This window comes from Ranitomeya variabilis, chromosome 2 (genome assembly GCF_051348905.1).
Source record: "Ranitomeya variabilis isolate aRanVar5 chromosome 2, aRanVar5.hap1, whole genome shotgun sequence".
Lineage (NCBI taxonomy): Eukaryota > Metazoa > Chordata > Amphibia > Anura > Dendrobatidae > Ranitomeya > Ranitomeya variabilis.
In genome coordinates this window covers 884,462,098-884,485,276 of record NC_135233.1, presented here as the reverse complement: position 1 = coordinate 884,485,276, position 23,179 = coordinate 884,462,098, and the positions used below count along the sequence as shown (strand labels likewise).

Sequence of the window (23,179 nt, the reverse complement as noted above, 5' to 3'; positions counted from 1 at the left end):
TGTGTGTGGAAGGTAATATGGGGCCCTAGGGGGATACGCAGACACGCCGCTGCGTAAAGAATTGACATGTCAATTCTTTTTACGCCGGCGTGTTTGCAGACAAAAGCGCCGCGTTTTTTTGCGGTGTGTCTGAACGGCAAAGTGAATTTCTCATTCACTTTGCCGGCAGATGAAAATGACATTGCGCATTTTTGAAAAGCGCCCGCAAAATAGCGCTCAAAAATGCGCTATGTCTGAAAGTAGCCTAAGGCTTCTTTCACACTTGCGTCGGTACGGGGCGGTCGCAATGCGTCGGCCCGATGTACCGACGCACGTTGTGAAAATTGTGCACAACGTGGGCAGCGGATGCAGTTTTTCAACGCATCCGCTGCCCAGTCTATGTCCTGGGGAGGAGGGGGCAGAGTTACGGCCACGCATCCGCGGAAATGGCGGACGCGACGTACAAAAAAAAGGTTACATTGAACTTTTTTTGTGACGACGGGGGCTAAAGTTATGGTTAGGGTTGGGGCTAAAGTTAGGGTTGGGGCTAAAGTTAGGGTTAGAGTTGGGATTAGGGTTAGGGTTTGGATTAGGGTTGGGATTAGTGTTACGTTTGGGATTAGGGTTGGGATTAGGGTTAGGGTTGGGATTAGGGTTAGGGGTGTGTTGGATTTAGGGTTTTGATTAGGGTTATGGTTAGGGTTGAGATTAGGGCTGTTTTGGGGTTAGGGTTGTGATTATCGTTAGGGTTGTGATTAGGATTATGGATCAGGTTGAGATTAGGGTTAGGGCTGTGTTGGGGTTAGGGTTGGAGTTAGAATTGGGGGGTTTCCACTGTTTAGGTACATCAGGGGGTCTCCAAACACGACAGCCAATTTTGCGCTAAAAAAGTCAAATGGTACTCCCTCCCTTCTGAGCTCTGCCGTGCGCCCAAACAGTGGTTTACCCCCACATATGGGGCATCAGCGTACTCGGGATAAATTGGACAACAACTTTTGGGGTCCAATTTCTCCTGTTACCCTTGTGAAAATAAAAACTTGGGGGCTAAAAATCTTTTTTGTTGGAAAAAAATATATTTTTTTATTTTCACTACTCTGCATTATAAATTTCTGTGAAGCACTTGAGCTTTCAAAGTTCTCACCACATATCTAGATAAGTTCCTTAGGGGGTCTAGTTTCCAAAATTTGGTCACTTGTGGGGGTTTCTACTGTTTAGGTACATTAGGGGTCTGCAAACGCAACATAACGCCCGCAGACAATTCTATCAAAGTCTGCATTGCAAAATGGCGCTCCTTCCCTTCCGAGCTCTGCCGTGCGCCCAAACAGTGGTTTACCCCCACATATGGGGTACCAGCATACTCAGGACAAATTGGACAACAACTTTTGGGGTCCAATTTCTCTTGTTACCCTTGTGAAAATAAAAATTTGGGGGCTAAAAAAATCTTTTTTGTGGGAAAAAAAATATTTTTTATTTTCACTACTCTGCATTATAAACTTCTGTGAAGCACTTGGGCATTCAAAGTTCTCACCACATATCTAGATAAGTTCCTTGGGGGGTCTATTTTCCAAAATGGGGTCACTTGTTGGGGGTTTCTACTGTTTAGGTACATTAGGGGTCTGCAAAGGCAACATAACGCCCGCAGACAATTCTATCAAAGTCTGCATTCCCAAATGGCACTCCTTCCCTTCCGAGCTCTGCCATGCGCCCAAACAGTGGTTTACCCCCACATATGGGGTACCAGCATACTCAGGACAAATTGGACAACAACTTTTGGGGTCCAATTTCTCTTGTTACCCTTGTGAAAATAAAAACTTGGGGGCTAAAAAATCTTTATTGTTAAAAAATATATATTTTTTATTTTCACGACTCTGCATTATAAACTTCTGTGATGCACTTGGGCATTCAAAGTTCTCACTACACATCTAGATAAGTTCCATGGGGGGTCTAGTTTCCAAAATGGGGTCACTTTTGGGGGGTTTCTGCTGTTTAGGCACATCAGGGGCTCTCCAAACGCGACATGGCGTCCGATCTCAATTCCAGTCAATTTTGCATTGAAAAGTCAAATGGCGCTCCTTTGCTTCCGAGCTCAGCCATGCGCCCAAACAGTGGTTTACCCCCACATATGGGGTGTCGGCGTACTCAAGACAAATTGTACAACAGCTTCTGGGGTCCATTTTCTCCTGTTACCCTTGGTAAAATAAAAATTTGGAGGCAAAAAGATCATTTTTGTAGAAAAAATGCGATTTTTTTATTTTCACGGCTCTACGTTATAAACTTCTGTGAAGCACCTGGGGGTTTAAAGTGCTCACCACACATCTAGATAAGTTCCTTAAGGGGTCTAGTTTCCAAAATGGTGTCATATGTGGGGGGTCTCTACTGTTTAGGCACATCAGCGGCTCTCCAAACGTGACATGGCGTCCGATCTCAATTCCAGCCAATTCTACATTGAAAAAGTAAAACGACACTCCTTCTCTTCCAAGCTCTGCGGTGCGCCCAAACAGTGGTTTACCCCCATATATGGGGTATCGACGTACTCAGGAGAAATTGCACAACAACTTTTGTGGTCTAATTTCTCCTGTTACCCTTGTGAAAATAAAAATTTGGGGGCAAAAAGATCATTTTTGTAGAAAAAATGAGATTTTTTATTTTCACGGCTCTACGTTATAAACTTCTGTGAAGCACTTGGGGGTTCAAAGTGCTCACCACACATCTAGATAAGTTCCTTGGGGGGTCTAGTTTCCAAAATGGTATCACTTGTGGGGGGTTTCCACTGTTTAGGCACATCAGGGACTCTCCAAACGCGACATGGCATCCGATCTCAATTCCAGCCAATTCTGCATTGAAAAAGTCAAACGGTGCTCCTTCACTTCCAAGCTCTGCGATGCGCCCAAACAGTGGTTTACCTCCACATATGGGGTATCGACGTACTCAGGAGAAATTGCACAACAACTTTTGTGGTCTAATTTCTCCTGTTACCCTTGTGAAAATAAGAATTTGTGGGCGAAAAAATCATTTTTGTGAAAACAAATGCGATTTTTTATTTTCACGGCTCTACGTTATAAACTTCTGTGAAGCACTTGGGGGTTCAAAGTGCTCACCACACATCTAGATAAGTTCCTTGGGGGGTCTAGTTTCCAAAATGGTGTCACTTGTGGGGGGTTTCCACTGTTTAGGCACATTAGGGGCTCTCCAAATGCGACATGGCGTCCGATCTCAATTCCAGCCAATTCTGCATTGAAACAGTCAAACGGTGCTCCTTCACTTCCAAGCTCTGCGGTGCGCCCAAACAGTGGTTTACCTCCACATATGGGGTATCGGCGTACTCAGGAAAAATTGCACAACAAAATTTGTGGTTAAATTTCTGTTTTTACACTTGTGAAAATTAAAAAAAATGGTTCTGAAGTAAAATGTTTGCAAAAAAAAGTAAAATGTTAATTTTTTTCTTCCACATTGTTTTAGTTCCTGTGAAGTACGTAAAGGGTTAATAAACTTCTTGAATGTGGTTTTGAGCAGCTTGAGGGGTGCAGTTTTTAGAATGGTGTCACACTTGGTTATTTTCTATCATATAGACCCCTCAAAATCACTTCAAAGGTGATGTGGTCCCTAAAAAAAACATGGTGTTGTAAAAATGAGAAATTGCTGGTCAACTTTTAACCCTTATAACTCCCTAACAAAAAAAAAAATTGTTTCCAAAATTGTGCTGATGTAAAGTAGACATGTGAGAAATGTTATTTATTAACTATTTTTTGTGACATATCTCTCTGATTTAAGGGCATAAAAATACAAAGTTTGAAAATTGCAAAATTTTAAAAATTTTCGCCATATTTCCATTTTTTTCATAAATAATCGCAAGTAATATCGAAGAAATGTTACCACTAACTTGAAGTACAACATGTCACGAAAAAACAATCTCAGAATCAGCGGGATCCGATAAAGCGTTCCAGAGTTATAACCTCATAAAGTGACACTGGTCAGAATTGTAAAAATTGGCTCGGTCATTAAGTACCAAATTGGCTCTGTCACTAAGGGGTTAAAGGTCTTGTGTGAAATTATTTTGCGTACATACTGTGATATACAGCAACAATTATTACTACTTTAACAAAAAAACTGTTGTTTACTGGGAGGATTGATGGAATAAAACGAGCCATTACATCACAGTACAGATTTAATCTGACAAAGCTGTGTTTACAGTAAAATGTACGTCGAGCATTTTCTGCTGGTTGAAGATGGTACGGCATTATCTATACAATCAAATAATAGGTAATGGGTCATTGTATTGGTGGTTGTTGTTATTCCTATAGTGTTACATCTGAATGCCTTACTATCTGGATTCTCACTATTCCTTTTCGATCATCGTATACTGTACTCTAGTTGCCTATAAACGTCGTTCTATGGTTTCATATTTATATTTATTAAATATCTTCTTATGAAATTCGATTTCATGGATTTGAGTCTATAGTTATTGGAACTCGATAATTACTATATACTGATCTATGTATAATTGCCTTTTGCATAACATTTTTTGTTTACTTTTTATAGCATTATATTGCTACATAATTTACCTTACTTAATCCTTCCCCCTTCTCTTTTTACCTATGGGGCATGTATAATGATGCATATATAGCCTTTTCTATCTACCATTTTACATATATTACTCTTTACTGTAAGTTATATTTTCTACTAAAGTATACATTTCAAATATATCTTCGGTTTTATATATCTACACATACACACACATACAGTTGCTTCCTAAAAAAAATATTATCAAAAAGTTAATTTCTTTCAGTTCTTCAATACATAAAGTGAAACTCATATTATATAGAGTCTTTACAAAGTGACCTATTTCAAGTTTTTATTTCTGTTTATGTTGATGCTTATGGCTTACAGCCAATGAAAACCCAAAGGTCATTATCTCTATAAATTAGAATACTTTATAACACCAGCTTGAAAAATTATTTTAAAATCTGAAATATTGGCCTACTGAAATGTATGTTCAGTTAATGCACTCAATACTTGGTCGGGGCTCCTTTTGCATCAATTACTGCATCAGTGCGGCGTGGCATGGAGGCAATCGGCCTATGGTACTGCTGAGGTGTTATGGAAGCCCAGGTTGTTTTGATAGCAGCCTTCAGCTCATCTGCATTGTTGGGTCTGGTGTCTCATCTTCCTCTTGACAATATCCCATAGATTCTTTATGGGGTTAAGGTCAGGTGAGTTTGCTGGCCAATCAAGCACAGTGATACTGTTCTTTTTAAAACCAGGTATTGGTACTTTTGGCAGTGTAGACAGGTGTCATGTCCTGCTGGAGAATGAAATCTCCATCTCCAAAAAGCTTGTTGGCAGAGGGAAGCATGAAGTGCTCTAAAATTTCCTGGTAGACGGCTGTGCTGACTATGGTCTTGATAAAACACAGTGGACCTAAACCAGCAGATGACATGGCTCCCCAAACCATCACTAAGTGTGGAAACTTCACACTAGACCTCAAGCAGCTTGGATTGTGCGTCTCTCCACTCTTCCTCCAGACTCTGGGATTTCCAAATGAAATGCAAAATTTACTTTCATCTGAAAACAACACCTTGGACCACTGAGCAACAGTCCAGTTCTTTTTCTCCTTGGCCCAGGTAAGACGCTTCTGGTGTTGTCTATTGGTCATCAGTGGCTTGATACAAGGAATACGACACTTGTAGCCCATGTCCTGGCTACGTCTGTGTGTGGTGGCTCTTGAAGCAATGACTCCAGCAGCAGTCCACTCTTTGTGTATCTCCCCCAAATTTTTGAATGGCCTTTTCTTAACAATCCTTTCAAGGCTGCGGATATCCTGGTTGCGTGTGCACCTTTTTCTACCACACTTTTTCATTCCACTCAACTTTCCATTAAAAATGCTGGAGAGAGCACTCTGTTAACAGACAGCTTCTTTAGTAATGACCATTTGTGATTTACCCTCCTTGTGGAGTGTGTCAATGACTGTTTTCTGGACATCTGTCAAGTGAGCAGTTTTCCCCGTGATTGTGGAGCCTACTGAAAGACCTTTTTAAATGCTTAGGAAGCCTTTGCAGGTGTTTTTTGTTAATTATTCTAATTTACTGAGATAATGACTTTTGGGTTTTCATTGGTTTTAAGCCATAATCATCAACACTATCATCAACATTTCACTTTTTGTATTGAAGAACTGAAGTAAATTATATTTTTGATAATATTCTAATTTTGTAAGAAGCACCTGTATATATATTTATTTCTTCATATAGTTGATATCAATATAAGCACGGATACTTTCCTTTATAGGTAGATTTCTTCATTTTTGGAAAAGAACCACAAATCAACAGTACCTTCACTACAAACTTAGTATGAAATATTTCCTGGCACATACAGCAGCAACTGTTACTACTTGAACAAAAAACTATAGCATATACTGTTTACAGGAGGGATTGATGGAAAAAAAACAAGCCATTACATCACAGCACAGATTTATAATGTACAGTCTATACATTCCAAGGACATTTGTTTAAAATACACATCTAAACTTTGCTGTGATGGAATTCAAATTAACTTCTAAATACCATAATAGTTGGTTAAAAACACTGAATTCAGTGTGAATCACTGAATATGAATCTATTTGTGCTATTGAGATAATATATTTTACTGCTGATCTATTTAAGTTTGTAGTGGGAATTCATGGCACAGTAGGGAAGATTTACTAAAGTATGTGCCAGATTTGAAAAGTGTGTTAGACAGTTTTGAAATGTTAAGAAAAGGTACAAGGCTTAAGTTGCATCAAATATGGATCTACAATAAGCCAACCAAGACATTGTATTAGGAAGGGAAGTGTTTAATATGTTTAGCGAGAGCTGTGAAATCTATCACATAGCTTGAGCCTCAGTGGTAAATTTGGTGTATCTTCTGCTTGCCAGGTCTACTGTTGTGGACAAAAAGTATTGACGAGGATACAAATCTTGATTTCTCAAATTATGCTACTTTAGTTTTTATAGTGGCAATTTGCATTAACTCTAAATTACTATTATGATTGATCAGATGAATTAAACAAAAGTGCAAAGTCATTCTTTGGCCATTTCAATTATCTTAAAGGATGAATCAGGTTACAAGTTCCAGCAATCACAAAAAAAAATGACACAAAAAAAAATATCTCCCATGATTTTAAGCTCTGCCACAAAATGACTTGCTTACATAATTTCAAAGATCTTATTATCTCAAGTATTAACAAGGACAAGGCAACTTATTTATTATGCTTACTTATATAGCGCCATCATATTCCTTCAATCCCTTCGCCCCGAAGCATGTTTCAACTTCCTGACCAAAACAATTTTTACAATTCTGACCACTGTCAGTTTATGAGGTCTTAACTCTAGAACACTTCAATGGATCCCACTGATTCTGAGACAGTTTTTTGTGACATATTGTACTTCATGATAATTGTACAATTTATATGATACAACTTGTTATTATTTGTGAAAAAATTGTAAATTTGGCAAACGTTTTGAAAATTTTGCAATTTTCAAACTTTTAATTTTTACGCCCTTAAATCAGAGAGTCATATTGCACAAAATAGTTAATAAATAACGTTTCCCACATATTTACTTTACATCAGCACAATATTTGAAACATAATTTTTTTGGGTTAGGAAGTTATAAGGCTTAAAAGTTAACCATCGATTTCTCTTTTTTACAACCAAATTTGCAAAACCATTTTTAAGGGACTACCTCACAGTTGAAATGACTTTGAGAGGCCTATATGACATGACACAAAATACCCAAAAGTGACACCATTCTAAAAACTGCACCCCCAAGGTGCTCAAAACCACATTCAAGAAGTTTATTAACCCTTCAGGTGCTTCACTGGAATTTTTGGAATGTGGAAGGAAAAAATAAACATTTACTTTTCTTTCACAAAAATGTTCCTATAGACCTAATTTTTATTTTACTTTCGCAAACGTAATAGTTGAAAACGGACCATACATTTTGTTTTGCAATTTGTCTTGAGCATTCCAATACTCCATATATGTGGTAAATCTACTGTATGGGCACACGGCAGGGCTCGGAAAGGAAGGAGCGCCATTTGAGTTTTTGAATGTAAAATTTGCTGAAATAATTAGGGAATGCCATGTCGCATTTGGAGAGGCCCTGATGTGCCTAAACAATGGAAACCCCCCACAAGTGACACCATTTTGGAAACTAGACCGCTTAGAGAACTTATGTACTGTAGATGTGTATTGAGCACATTGAATCCACAGGTGCTTCACAGAAGTTTATAATGCTAAGCCGTGAAAATAAAAAAAATCACATTTTTCACAGATAAATCTTTTTTAGCTCCACATTTTGCATTTTAATAAGGGTAACAGGAGAAATTGCTCCAAATAATTTGTTGTGCAACTTCTCCTGAGTGCGCAGATACACAATATGTGGAGAAAAACAACTGGGCGCACGGCAGGGCTTGGAAGGGAAGGAGCATCTTTTGGCTTTTTAAATGTAAAATCTGCCGGAATAATTAGCGGACACCATGTCGCATTTGGAGAGCCCCTAATGTGCCTAAACAGTGGAAACCCACAACAAATGAAACCATTTTGAAAACTAAACCCCTTTGAGAACTTATCTAGATGTGGATTGAGCACCTTGAACCCACAGGTGCTTCACAGAAGTTTGTAACTTTAAGCCGTGAAAATAAAAAAATCACATATTTCCCGCAAAAATCTTTTTTAAGTTCAAATTTTGTATTTTCAGAAGGGTAACAGGAGAAAATGGATCCCAACTTTTGTTGTGCAATTTCTCCTGAGTTCTCCGATAGCCCATATGTCATCGAAAACTACTTTTGAGGCACAGTGCAAAGCTCAGAAGGGAAGAAACGCCATATTACAGTGCAGATTTTGTTTGACGGTGCCATGTTACATTGGCAGAGCCCCTAGGTGTCAACACAGCAGAATCCCCCATATGTGACCCCATTTTACAAAGTAAACCTCTGAATGAATTCATCTAGTAGCTCAGTGATTATATTGACACCACAGGTGTGTCACAGACTTTTATACCATTGAGCAGTGAAGATAAAATAATTTACATTTTTACCACCAAGATTGTGTTTTAGCCCCAAGTTTTACATTTTCATACTGGGAAATGAGTAAAAGTGGCACCAAAATTTGTCCCACAACTTCTACCTAATGTGGAAATACCCCATATGTGCCTGTGCAGTACTACTTTGCCATACAGACTCCGGTAGGAAGGAACGCTATTTGCCTCCAGGAATGCAGATCTTCCTAGAATAGTTTGCTGATTACATATAAAGAGCCCCTAAGTGCTAGAAAAGCTGAATGCCCCATCATTGGAAACTATAACCCTTTGGGAATTTATCTACAGATATAGTGACAATTTTGACTCCATGGGCGTTTTCCAGAAACAGGCAGTAGTTGATGTTGCTGAGTAAAAAAATTGCAAACTGCCATTGTAGAGACCAGTACATTATGCCCAGCTCATGCTTCTGGAGACACGCACCTATAAATTAGGCAGGTTCTCTTCACTACAGAAATGCCAAACATGGGCGCTATATGTGGTTTAGGCACCCTAGGGCTCAGAAGGTAGGGAGGCATTTGGATTTGGGAGCGGAGAATTTGCTGAATTTCTTTTGGGGGGCAAGGAGCCATTTAGCTTTTCCAGAGCCTTTGTGCTACCAGAAACGTGGAAGCCCCTATATTGAGGCAGCAGAGTTAGGGTATATGCACACGTTCAGGCTTTTTTGCGTTTATTTGAAATAAAAACGCTATAAAAACTCAATAACAATGCATACATTATGCATCCTATCATTTAGAATGCATTCTGCATGTTTTGTGCACATGGTGCGTTTTTTCCACGAAAAAAACGCATCGCAGTAAAAAAAGCAGCATGTTCATTAATTTTGCGTTTTTTCCGCTATTTTATGTATTGGGGAAAAAACGCACAAAAAAGCATCAAAATGCGGTAAAATCGCGGTAAAAAATAAGGTAAAAACGCATGCGGATTTCTGGCAGAAATGTCCGGTTTTTGTCAGGAAAATTTCTGCCAGAAATCCTGACGTGTGCTCATAGCCTTACTCTGGACTCCATCTGGCCTCTGATCAGCAGTGTCCTTTTCAGAAGTGCATAAAACTGTGGCCAACGGCACTTTTATGCAATCCTAAAAAGATGGACACTGCCTGATCACAGGTACTATGGCGCCGACAGTCCTTCCATCTGCCTCATTATAGGAAATCTTCTGCCAGAGGTTCTGTATGAATCACGTATTTCAGAGATTTACACAGAAATGCCGGTGTAAGCGCTCAGAGCAGATCGCAGAATAAATGTGCGCCAAGACTTACTGTGATCTTTGGGAGGCAGAATAAAAAAATGAACAGCATGTTGAGAATTGGCTTTATTTATTTTTATGCCATTCCTCATGCGGGTCGGTTCGATTACAGCGATACCAGATTTATATCGTGTTTTTATGTTCGGCTGCTGTCACAGACTATAAAACGCTTTTTATTGTGAAAACTAGTTTTTCCATCACCATATTTTGAGAGCTATAATATTTCCATATTTTGGACAACAAAGTCATTTTATGGTTGAGAAGAGCTGACATTTTTATTAGTACCATTTTTGGGCACATGACATTTTTCGATCGCTTTCTATTTCGTTTTTTGTGAGACAATATGAACAAAAACCAGCAATTCAAGAATTGCCTTTCATTATGTTTTTTAATACCATTCTGCATGTGGTAAAATTGGTAAGGCAGCTTTATTCTTTGGGTCAGTACGATTACAGTGATACCCAATTTATATCTTTTTCATGTTTTGGTATTTTTACACAATAAGTATTATTTTATAGAAAAAAAATATTTTCATTGATTCTGAGAGCTATAATATTTTCATTTTTCTGCTGATAGTTGTATGGCGGCTTGTTTTTTGCGGGACAAGTTGACGTTTTCAGTAGTAGTAGTTTTCAACATTTTTAGTTACATTCTTTTTGTTCGCGTTTTATTGCACTTTTTGTTTGGCGGTATGATGATAAAAAAATTTTCAGAGAGTCCAGCATTTCAGCTGATGTTATTTTGGGGTTTTTCTTTGCATCCCGAACAATTTTCCTGGCATTTGTCACAGGTCACAGGTGAGAATGTTACCTTTAGTAGCCATTCAAACTCATTTGTGTCAATTTATGTGCATGTTATCAAGCCAAAATTGCCAGGGTATGTGAACTTTTGATCAGGGTCATTTGGATGTTTTGGGTTGTCATTACTATTTAAAAAGAGAAAAGACAGTAGTTTGACAATAAATGGCTTCACCCAATCACTAACCATGAGTGGAGAAAAAGTTTTGTGTGTTATCATTCATATTCTGTGAAAAAAGGACAAGAAAGCAAAAATTCTGCCAGGGTATGTAAACTTTTGAGCACAACTGTATCTAATGGGTGCTGAAATAAGAAGAGACTGCTCACACTACTGTCTTTTCTGATCGAATATTGGAGATATTGGGTGTGCTGAGCTAAGAAGAGGCTGCTCACACTGCTGCCACCCAGTCTATTTGATCTACTCATAGACACCAGTGCTGACGTAAGAGGAGGCTGCTCACACTGCTGTCCATCTGGTCTTTCTGATCTAATCATAGATACTAGAAGCGCTGAGGTAAGGGTACCATCTCACAGTGGCACTTTGGTCGCTACGACGGCACGATCCGTGATGTTCCAGCGATATACTTACGATCTCGCTGTGTCTGACACGCTACTGCGATCAGGGACCCCGCTGAGAATTGTACGTCGTAGCAGATCGTTTGAAACTTTTTTTCGTCGTCAGATCACCCGCTGTCATCGCTGGATCATCGTGTGTGACGCCGATCCAGCGATGTGTTCACTTGTAACCAGGGTAAATATCGGGTTACTAAGCGCAGGGCCGCGCTTAGTAACCCGATATTTACCCTGGTTACCATTGTAAAAGTTAAAAGAAAAACACACTACATACTCACCTTCTGATGTCTGTCACGTCCCCCGGCGTCCACAGTGTTACGCGCTGCTGCTGAGAACTTCCTGCACTGACTGTGTCAGCGCCGGCCGTAAAGCAGAGCACAGCGGTGACGTCACCGCTGTGCTCTGCTTTATTGCCGGCGCTGACACATTCAGTGCAGGAAGCTCTCGGCAGCAGCGCGTAACCCTGTGGACGCCGGGGGATGTGACAGACATCAGAAGGTGAGAATGTAGTGTTTTTTTAACTTTTACAATGGTAACCAGGGTAAATATCGGGTTACTAAGCGCTGCCCTGCACTTAGTTACCCGATGTTTACCCTGGTTACCCGGGTGCTGCAGGGGGACTTCGGCATCGTTGAAGACAGTTTCAACGATGCTGAAGTCGTTCCCCTGATCGTTGGTCGCTGGAGAGAGCTGTTTGTGTGACAGCTCCCCAGCGACCACAGAACGACTTACCAACGATCACAGCCAGGTCGTATCGCTGGTCGTGATCGTTGGTAAGTCTTTTAGTGTAATGGTACCCTAAGGGTATGTGTCCACGTTCAGGCTTGCTTCAGGCTTTGGTCAGGATTTTATGCAAGTAAAATCCTGACCAAAACTGCACCTGAGGTCACTGGCAGGTCACCTGCGGTGTTCCTGCGTGTTTTGCTCATTGTAGCAACATGCTGCGTTTTGAAAAAACGCACCGCATGTGCGTTTTCGCGGCAAAAACGCATGCGTTTTTTAACGCATAGTGGAGTCAGGATTTCATGAAATCCCCTCCACTATGCTGTAACATCTGGACGCTGCGTTTTTGACGCTGCGGAAAAACGCAGCGTCAAAAACGCAGCGTTTCCTGAACGTGGACACATACCCTAAGAGGAGGCTGCTCACACTGCTGTCCATCCAGTCTATCCGATCTAATCATAGACACCGGGAGTGCTGAGGTTAGATCTGATCTAATCATAGATAGTAGAAGTGCTAAGGTAAGAGGAGGCTGCTCACACTGCTGTCCATCCAGTCTATGTGATCTAATCATAGACACTGGGAGGGCTGAGGTAAGATCTGATCTAATCATAGATACTAGAAGTGCTGAGGTAAGAAAAGGCTGCTCCCACTGCTGTCCATCCAGTCTATCTGATCTAATCATAGACACCGGGAGTGCTGAGGTAAGATCTGATCTAATCATAGATACTAGAAGTGCTGAGGTAAGAGGAGGTTGCTTGCACTGCTGTCCATCCACTCTATCTGATCTAATCATAGACACCGGGAGTGCTGAGGTAAGAGGAGGCTGCTCACACTGCTGTCCATCCTGTCTGATCTAATCATACAGATACCAGGAGTGCTGAGGTAAGAGGAGGAGGCAGCTCCCACTATCTCTCACCATTAGTGTTGAGCGATACCTTCCGATATCGGGAAATATCGGAATCGGATTGGATCGGCCGATATCCCAAAAATATTGGATATTGCTGATATTGATACCGGAAACCAATGCAAGTCAATGGGACACAAATGTCGGAATGAAAATAAGCCCTTTCTTTCCCTGCACATCCAGTTCCGGAGGGGGGAAGAGTGTGGGCGGTGCGTGGGCGGAGACTGCGTGTCTGTGTGGGACCGTGGGCTGTCTGTACGGGCCTCTCGGGGGTCTGTGCAGCCTGCCGGGGGTCTGTGCGGCCTGCCGGGGGTCTGTATGGGCCTCTCTGGGGTCTGTGCGGCCTGCCGGGGGTCTGTACGGGCCTCTTGGGGGTCTGTGCGGGCCTCTCGGGGGTCTTTGTGTGCATCGGGCTATGCCTGCTACAATGGCAGTGATTGACACATTAGCCAATGATGGGACAGTAGTAGTCCCATCATCCGGCTAATGTGTTGAATGTAAAAAAAAACAAAAAACACAAACATACATACAACATACTACATACATACTACATACATACATACATACAACATACTACATAGATACTACATACATACATAAAACATACATACAACATACTATATACTACATACATACATACTACATACATACATACATACAACATACATACTACATACAGTACAGACCAAAAGTTTGGACACACCTCATTTAAAGAATTTTCTGTATTTTCATGACTATGAAAATTGTAAATTCACACTGAAGGCATCAAAACTATGAATTAACACATGTGGAATTATATACTTTTCAAAAAAGTGTGAAACAACTGAAAATATAATACTGTCCCATCATTGGCTAATGTGTCAATCGCTGCCATTGTAGCAGGCATACCCCGATGGGACTTGTAGTCCCATCGGACGATGCCTGCACACAAACACAAAGACCCCCGGCAGGCAGCACAGACCCCCGAGAGGCCCGTACAGACCCCCGGCAGGCCGCACAGACCCCCGGCGGGCCACACAGACCCCCAGCAGGCTGCACAGACCCCCGAGAGGCCCGTACAGACCCCTGGCAGGCCGCACAGAACCCCGAGAGGCCCATACAGACCCCCGGCGGGCCCCACAGACCCCCGGCGGGCCGCACAGTCCCCCGAGAGGCCTGTACAGACCCCCGGCAGGCCGCACAGACCCCCGGCAGGCCGCACAGACCCCCAAGAGGCCCATACAGACCCCCCACGGGCCGCACAGACCCCCGGCAGGCCCGCACTGACCCCCAGCAGGCCTGTACAGACTCCCGGCAGGCCGCACTGACCCCCAGCAGGCCCAAGCAGACCCCCGGCAGGCCCGCACAGACCCCCCACAGTCACGCACAGACCCCCGGCAGGCCCGTACAGACCCCTGGCAGGCCCGTACAGACCCCCGGCAGGCCTGCACTCCATTATAGTGCATCATTGCACTATAGGAACTTCTGATTCCGGTATCCGATATCTTAAAAGTATCGGAACTCAGTATTGGAAATCCGATACAGCGAATATCGGCCGATACCCGATATTTGCAGTATCGGAATGCTCAACACTACTCACCATGTCTTTCTGATCTAATACTGGAGATACCAGCATTCCTGAGAAAATATATTTGGTGAGTAGATTAGAGACACATTTTTCATTTTATGCAGGTTGTCATGCACATAATTTACAATATTAACAACTTTATTAGTAAAGTGTATCTTTGAATGGACACGTTTGCCTATTTTAAGACCTTTTAGAAATATCTACAATTGTTGTAATAGCACAGATAAATCTGTTCCGGAATAAAATTAGATCTATTCTGCTTTACTTGTAATGAATCAAATTAAATCAAACATTTATATAGACATTATAAATACAATTTATATACACTTAGTTGACTTTTTTGTTTTAATTAATCTCCAGGAATATTTCTAATCTACTAATCACTAATTGCCACCCATCATGAAAAATTACTAAACTAACATCTGTGATTATGGTGAAAATCCTTCCTTTCATCTATCAATCTTTACAATGTAAATAGATCATTAACTTTTACAGGTAAGAAGAGCCTGGGGTCAGGAACATACTTTACCCTGTGCTAAATAATCTTCATGTTATGTATAAAATTATAACATTGAGCCATAAGTAATTTTTTTCATGAATATTTTACCCCTCTAATCTGCAGAAAAAAATTACATTTTTTGTGTGGAAGATCAATACTATATAGATGAGATCTCCTGTTTATATTATGCTCCATTCCAAGCCTATGTTATCAATCTGGCTAAAAAATCCCTACGCTACCTGTGCCATTCTTTGATTCAGTAAAATGATAGACACTACCAAAGTCAATCTGGTTTGCGCAGAGCCAATGGTGTCCAGCTTGTAGGGGATCTGTTTAAAGACCTTATTTTTGTATTTCTGTTCCTATAGAAGATAGCAACAGAGCCAAAATTTGAGCAAAAAATCCACATCTAATATATCCCATGGCCATGTAGCCTAAAAGAAGAATGTGAAAGTGATGTTAGTATAAGAGAACACTCACTTTTCTGGGAGAAGCAAAACACGAGAAACAAACTTTTCCAGATCATTTTCCCTGGAGCTCCAGCTGACAACCACTCCAAGCTGCTTGCAAGAAAGAGACTGCTCTATTGCAGGCATCTCCTCTTATGAAAAGGTGTTTGGTGATCATGACTGCTCCCTGCTGGCAAGGTTCCACAGCCAGGAGTGTTTGACTAAAGGGCAAAGGGGCTGGGGGATGGAAAACACTAGGGAAAAATGTCTGAAGTCATCACAGTTTTCCACACGTAGAGCAACCGTTTCATAACTTCCTCAATAAAATGCTTGTAATAATTTACAGCACATATGCAAGAAAAACTTTCATGTCATGTAATTCATCAACCAATTACACATATAATAAATACAGTATATATTTATATTATTGTAATACTGTATGTTGTCATTAAAAAAATTATATGCTCAGTTGCAATCAAAGTAATTAGGCCTCCATCAAAAATTAGGATTAGTAGTAAAATGTAAAAACTTTCTGCTTTTTACAATAAACCAATAAAGACAAGAACAATTTAATTGGTCTCTCTAAATTCAACACAAATTGCAACTTTTAATGACTATTTCCGTATCTGTAGAATCTGCTAAGTTTTGGGGTGCCAGTTAATACGAATTAACAAGAACTACTGGATCTTTAAAAGTGGGTTTAATACAAACAAGGTATTTACAACGACATACATAAGGGAAGTCTAACTAAGGGACAAGGGTAAATTAAAGGAAAGAGGTAATAGGAGAGGGTAGAGGAAACTGGGATGTGGGAAGGAGAAGATACATAACTGATCCTTACATATATATTAAACCAATACACATCCACACCCACATACAAGCCATGACACCACCCTTGCTTCCGGTATCTTCTGTGGCAAATGTCCAGTCGTCTTCTGGCAATGTGAACACTGTCATTGGCTGCAGTAATAATCACCTTCCTGCAGACGGCATCCTCGTACTTGGGAAGAAAGTTCTTGTGTAGGAAGGTTCACCTCCATTTGGGATGGCTCCAAGATGTCTATTCAAAGAACAATGGTTTGTCACCCAAACACCACAGCCATTGTGTATCAATATACATATCCATAGGCCTAAGACAGGATGTCTATCTCAGGACCACTGGCTTAGGCTACATTCACATTAGCGTCTTTGGGTGCAGCGTCGTCGACGCAACCCAAAACGCAATACACAACACAGCGTTTTTTTACGCATGTGGTCAACGCAGAACAACCCAATAAAAATTAAATAAACCACCATAAATTGCAAGAAAAAAAAAATGTCACACACATAAAAAAACAAAACAAACATTGCAAAGAATAAAAAAAAGGGCAGAGAAATTATATACTAACATCTCTTGAAGGCAGAGCTGTGTCTCGTGTACTCTCTGTTTCCAGACGTGCAGGCAAGTGAAATACAATGCAATCACCCTTTTTTTTATATCTATGGGGTGGTCTTGTCACTGTCTACACACGTCATCACTTGTTTTTTACTCAAAAGGCGCATGCGTCGAACAATGCGGGTCAACGCAGGCACCTGCGCCCTATGCGTTGTACATAGACAGTAATGTGTTTTTTTGGCGTATTTACGACGCAAGTGCATTGCATGCGTTGTTTATCGGAAATTTGACGCAGGAAAAATGCGACACGTAGCGTCGGCCGCGCCCTGTCTGGTGTGCCCAAGTGACGCATGCGTCGTACAACGCATTGACAACGCATACCGGCGCATGTCCATGCGCCCCCCATGTTAAAGATAGGGGCGCATGACGCATGCGTCGGTATCCGTCGACGACGCTGCGCCCAAAGACGCTAATGTGAACGTAGCCTTATAATGGAAACCCACAGGAGTTGTGTACATATGTAATGATAGGTCACAAACAGGATAGAGGCTAATTCATTCAAGATTTCCACAGTGTACACCTATATCCTCCATTAGGTTGTAGGGCCAATATTCATTTCGTATGTAGATGCACCTTTGCCTTTTCACTAAAAGGACATAACACAAAAGAACACAGGCTTTCGCCCCTAAAAGGTGTACAGTCTTGTATCTGGTTTGTCTCATCAATAGAGTCCTGGAAATATTCAGCACTCATAAATTGAATATAGCTCAGTGATTTCTATGATACATACATTGTCCAAGTTGTCTCCAACAGTATCAGAATCATTCAACACTTTCATGTCAAGCATCTTTATTACAGTATAGCAAAACACTAACTTTTGGCAGTGTTCCTGAGGAACCTTAGCCCATTCTTTATAGGCAATGGCCTTCAATTCACCAATTCTTGGGTGGTAAAGTGAGTGGTGTAAAAGATTAAGGGAACATTGCCTTGTACAATCAGGGAAAAGGTTACAAAAAGATAAATGTATTTAAAAATTCTAAAGATGTAATTGAAAACATAGATCTTGATTCAGTTTTTTTGTCAGGAATATAGCATAAAACTGATAAAATGTCCACTTTTTTATGCAAATCACAGTTGTACAAAAATGTTGTGATATTTAGTGTTTTGATATCAGTCCAGCCAAGTTTTTAAAAGTTAAAGCTTCTCTAAAAGAGTGCGCGGAGAAGCACAGAAAGAAAACGCATCAAAATCTTACACAACAAAAATGGGGTAAATGACAACAGAAAAGTACCTCAGTAATTTCTTAGGGTATGTGTCCACGTTCAGGAAACGCTGCGTTTTTAACGCAGCGTTGTTCCGCAGCATCATAAACGCAGCGTCCAGATGTTACAGCATAGTGGAGGGGATTTAATGAAATCCCGACTCCACTATGCGTTAAAAAACGCATGCGTTTTTGCCGCGAAAACGCACATGCGGTGCGTTTTTTCAAAACGCAGCATGTTGCTATAATGAGCAAAACACGCAGGAACACCGCAGGTGACCTGCCAGTGACCTCAGGTGCAGTTTTGGTCAGGATTTTACCTGCATAAAATCCTGACCAAAGCCTGAAGCAACCCTGAACGTGGACACATACCCTTATAGTGGTGCACTCCAACTGAAAGGCGCACCACATTCATTAAGAGTGGAATCATTCAGAATGTGTGGATTTTTTGTGACAGAGAACCAACACTTCATTTGCACTTTATTACTCTTTCTTGAGATATACAGCTCAGGCAAAAATTAAGAGACCACTGCAAAATGTTCAGTTTGTCTGATTTTTCTCTTTATATGTATATTTTTTAGTAAAATGTAAATTGTTCTTTTATTCTATAAACTACTGACAACATGTCTCCAAAGTTCCAAGCAACAAATTTTGTATTTATTTTCTGAAAATGAGAAATGGTCAAAATAACAAAAAATGCATTGCTTGCAGACCTGAAATAATGCAAAAAAAAACAAGTTCATAATCATTTAGAAACAACAATACTAATGTTTTAACTCAGGAAAAGTTCAGAAATCATTATTTGGTGGAATAACCATGATTTTTATTCACAGCTTTCATGTGTCTTGGCATGCTTTCCACCAGTCTTTCACACTGCTTTTGGGTGACTTAATCCCACTCCTGGTACAAAAATTTAAGCAGTTCTTCTTTGCTTGATGACTTGTGACTATCTATCTTCCTTACATTCCAGAGGTTTTCAATGGGGTTCAGGTCTGGAGATTGGGCTGGCCATGACAGGGATTTGATGTGGTGGTCCTTCATCCACACCTTGATTGACCTAGCTGTGTGGCATGGTGCATTGTCCTGCTGGAAAAAAAAAGAGTCCTCAGAATTGGGAAACATTGCCTGAGCAGAAGGAATCAACTGTTTTTCCAGGATAACCTTGTATGTGGCTTGATTCATACGTCCTTCGCAAAGAAGAACCTGCCCAATTCCAGCCTTGCTGAAGCATCCTCAGATCATCATCGATCCTCCACCAAATATCACAGTGGGTGCGAGACACTGTGGCTTGTACGCCTCTTTTGTTAACAACATAATATTTCTGTGGTCTTTTGTTTACTTGCTTTTGCACCCATACATCATATGCCCCCTGCAGCTTATCGGCATTTATGCCGTGTGAATACAGAATCTCTCCTGCATTTTCTCTATATGGCGCTCTGCTACTGAGGCTTCTGTCTGGCGTGTGCGCGTTTTTCTCCCCCTAGGGTTGCCGTTGCGCATGTGCACCATGACAACGGCAACTCTTCTGGCCATAGCCACAATTGTTGCACCTTCCAGGGCAGCTGGGACGGGCGTCTGCGGTCTCTGCTACACCCCGGTTTGTATTCATCTAATCAACGATACCTCTATTAACCTCAGAAAATACTGATTACCTCACTTCCCCTGACAAAGCTGTTGTTGCAGCGATACGCATGGGGCTCTTGCCTCACCCCTTACTCTTGTCTCTCCTGGGCACCTCAATCCGCTGCACTCCCTCGCAGTGGTATTTATCTACCTAGAGTGGGCTTATTTCTCTCCACCTTGTTTTTCTCCAGGCGCAATTGCACGTTATTTGTCAGCAGTTGCCGCCTATTTTTGTTGGACCAGGTCCACATAGGTATTTGGACATACATCTTTGTGGGGTCTATGCTTATGTGTCAGCCTAATATTGTAATGTGCACATTGGGACTTAGGCTTTCCAGGTACCTAGCATGCTCAGACAATACTGTTATTTAATGTATAGCCGTATATATCATTGTGGGGTCTGTGCCTACATTTAAGCCTAACATTGTGATATGAATATTGGTATTTGGGCTTTCCAGGCATTGAGCATGTTTAGATAACACTGTGAGTCATTATAGTCATGCCTATTTTATAGGGTTTAAATTATGTGTGTATATGTTTGCAGCACATTGTGTGTCATGATATTCTTTTTGTTTTGGTTCAATACTAGGAGACTTGACTTACTTAATCTATGAGCAAGAGACATTTTGTTATTTATATCTGTACAGCCTATTATATTATGCATATTTGTCTATAACTACAACGTTTCTTTGGTTGTACTATACTATATTTGTGATATATAGAGGTGTCGCTTATCGGTCCTATATTTTAGGCCCTTTTAAATGGTTTTATCTGTGTCTGTCTTTTTTGAGGTGTAATAATAAAAGTTTTCTGATTTTTTTTTTATAATTTTCGGGTGTGCATACCATCATTAGTCTAGTCTTTTCTCTTTTTTGCTGTTTCTTGTACGCCTCTCCAGGTCTGCGTTCAACCATTAGACGACCAGGTTTTGATCTGGGGATGCTTCAGCAAGGCTGGAATTGGGCAGGTTAATCGTTGCGAAGGACGTATGAATCAAGCCACTTTTAAAAGCTGTTTAGCAGTTTTATAGATCATAGAATTGTTCACAGACCACATAACACTGTATGTCTGCTGAAAAATGGAAGCCTGCAAAAGAAGCTTTTTAGCAGTTTGATAGATCACAGAAATGTTCACAGATCATGTAACACTAAGTCTGAGAAATGGAAGCCTACTAATTTTTTAAAAGCTTTTGTTCACTTTTAGAGGTCACTGAAATGTTCACAGATCATGTAACCCTATATGTCTGAGAAATGGACACCTAAAAAGTTTTTAAAAGCTTTTTAGCAGTTTTACAGATCACAGAAATGTTCACAGACCATGTAACACTGCATGTCTGAGAGGTTTTTGTGAGTTTACTCCAGATCATTACCATGATGTTTTGGGTTGTCATTGTGATTTAAAAAGACAAAACACAGTAGTTTGACAATAAATCAATAAACAGCTTGACCCAAACGACTAACCATGAGTGGAGAAAAAGTTCTAGTGTTATCATTCAAATTCTCTGAAAAAAGGCCAAAGCAAAAATTCTGCCTGGGTATGTAAACTTTTGTGCACAACTGTATATGTGATATATATATATATATATATATATATATATATATATATATATATATATATATATATATATATATATATATATACACACACACACACACATACACAGCAAAAAAAAAATGGGAAGAATAAAATCTCAAATCATAGATATCACTGAATGTAATATTCCAGTTGTAAATCTCTATTCATTAAATAGCATAGTGGAATGTGTTGAGAACAATAGGACCTTAAAATGATCAACGTAAATCACAACTAATATCCCACGGAGGTCTGGAGTTGGAATGATGCTCAAAATCAAGGTGGAAAATAAAGTTACAGGCTGATCCATCTTCAGTGGAAATGTCTCAAGACAAGGAAATGATGCTCAGTAGTGTGTGGCTTCCACATGCCTGCATGACCTCCCTACAACGCCTGAGTATGCTCCTGATGAGGCAGCGGATGGTCCCCTGATGGATCTCCTCCCAGACCTGGACTAAAGCATCTGCCAACTCCTGGACAGTCTGTGGTGCTGTGAGACCCTCCAAAGAAATGCCACCGCACACCATTACTGACCTACTGCCAAACCGGTCATGCTGAAGGATGTTGCAGGCAGCAGATTGCTCTCCATGGCATCTCCAGACTCTGTCATGACATTGTGAACCTGCTTTCATCTGTGAAGAGCACAGGGCAGCAGTGGGGAATTTGCCAATCCTGGCCTTCTGTGGCAAAGCGTCCTGCACGGTGTTGGGCTGTGAGCACAACTCCCATCTGTGGACGTCGGGCACTCAGACCATCCTCATGGAGTCGGTTTCTAACCCTTTGTGCAGACACATGCACGTCTGTGGCCTGCTGGAGGTCATTTTGCAGAGCTCCGGCCGTGCTCCTCCTTTTCCTACTTGCACAAAGGCTGAGGTAGCAGTCCTGCTGCTGGGTTGTTGCCCTATGGCCCCCTCCATGTCTCCTGGTAGCACATCCAGCGTCTGGACACTACACTGACAGACACAGCAAACCTTCTTGCCATAGCTCACATTGATGTGCCATCCTGGATGAGCTGCACTACCTGAGCCACTTGTGTGGGTTGTAGAGTCTGTCTTATGCTATCACAAGTGTGAAAGCACACCAACATTCAAAAGTGACCAAAACATCAGCCAGAAAGCATTGGTACTGAGATATGGTCTGTGGTCCACACCTGCAGAACCACTCCTTTATTGAGTGTGTCTTGATAATTGCCAATAATTTCCATCTGTTGTCTATTTCATTTGCACAACAGCATGTGAAATTGATTGTCAAAGTGTTGCTTCCTAAGTGGACAGTTTGATTTCACAGAAGTTTGATTTACTTGGAGTTATATTCTGTTGTGTTCTGTTGTGTTCCCTTTAATTTTTTGAGCAGTGTATATATCTGCTGTATTCAACTAGTAATACAGATAGTAATATGGCCACAAGAACATGACGGTCGGTAATGTCAAATTTGGGATAAGGAGTAAGATGATGATAAGACACGGTTGCCACTATGTCTTGTTGTTAAGTCACAAAGTCAGGAGGACCAGGGTGCAGTGGTGGAAAATGAGGTGGTGG

The 23,179-nt window shown here is 40.9% G+C and overlaps 1 protein-coding gene across 1 annotated transcript in view; it reads right to left on the bottom strand.

Moving 5' to 3' along the window:
• MELTF (melanotransferrin) overlaps positions 1 to 15,983 on the bottom strand; it is a 153,422-nt gene extending 137,439 nt beyond the window's left edge. The window contains exon 1 of the mRNA XM_077290401.1: positions 15,842 to 15,983. Within this exon, the coding sequence (XP_077146516.1) occupies positions 15,842 to 15,887 (46 nt within the window). The 5' untranslated portion in view covers positions 15,888 to 15,983. The remainder of the gene's footprint in view (positions 1 to 15,841) is intronic.
• Positions 15,984 to 23,179: the final 7,196 nt, after the last annotated feature.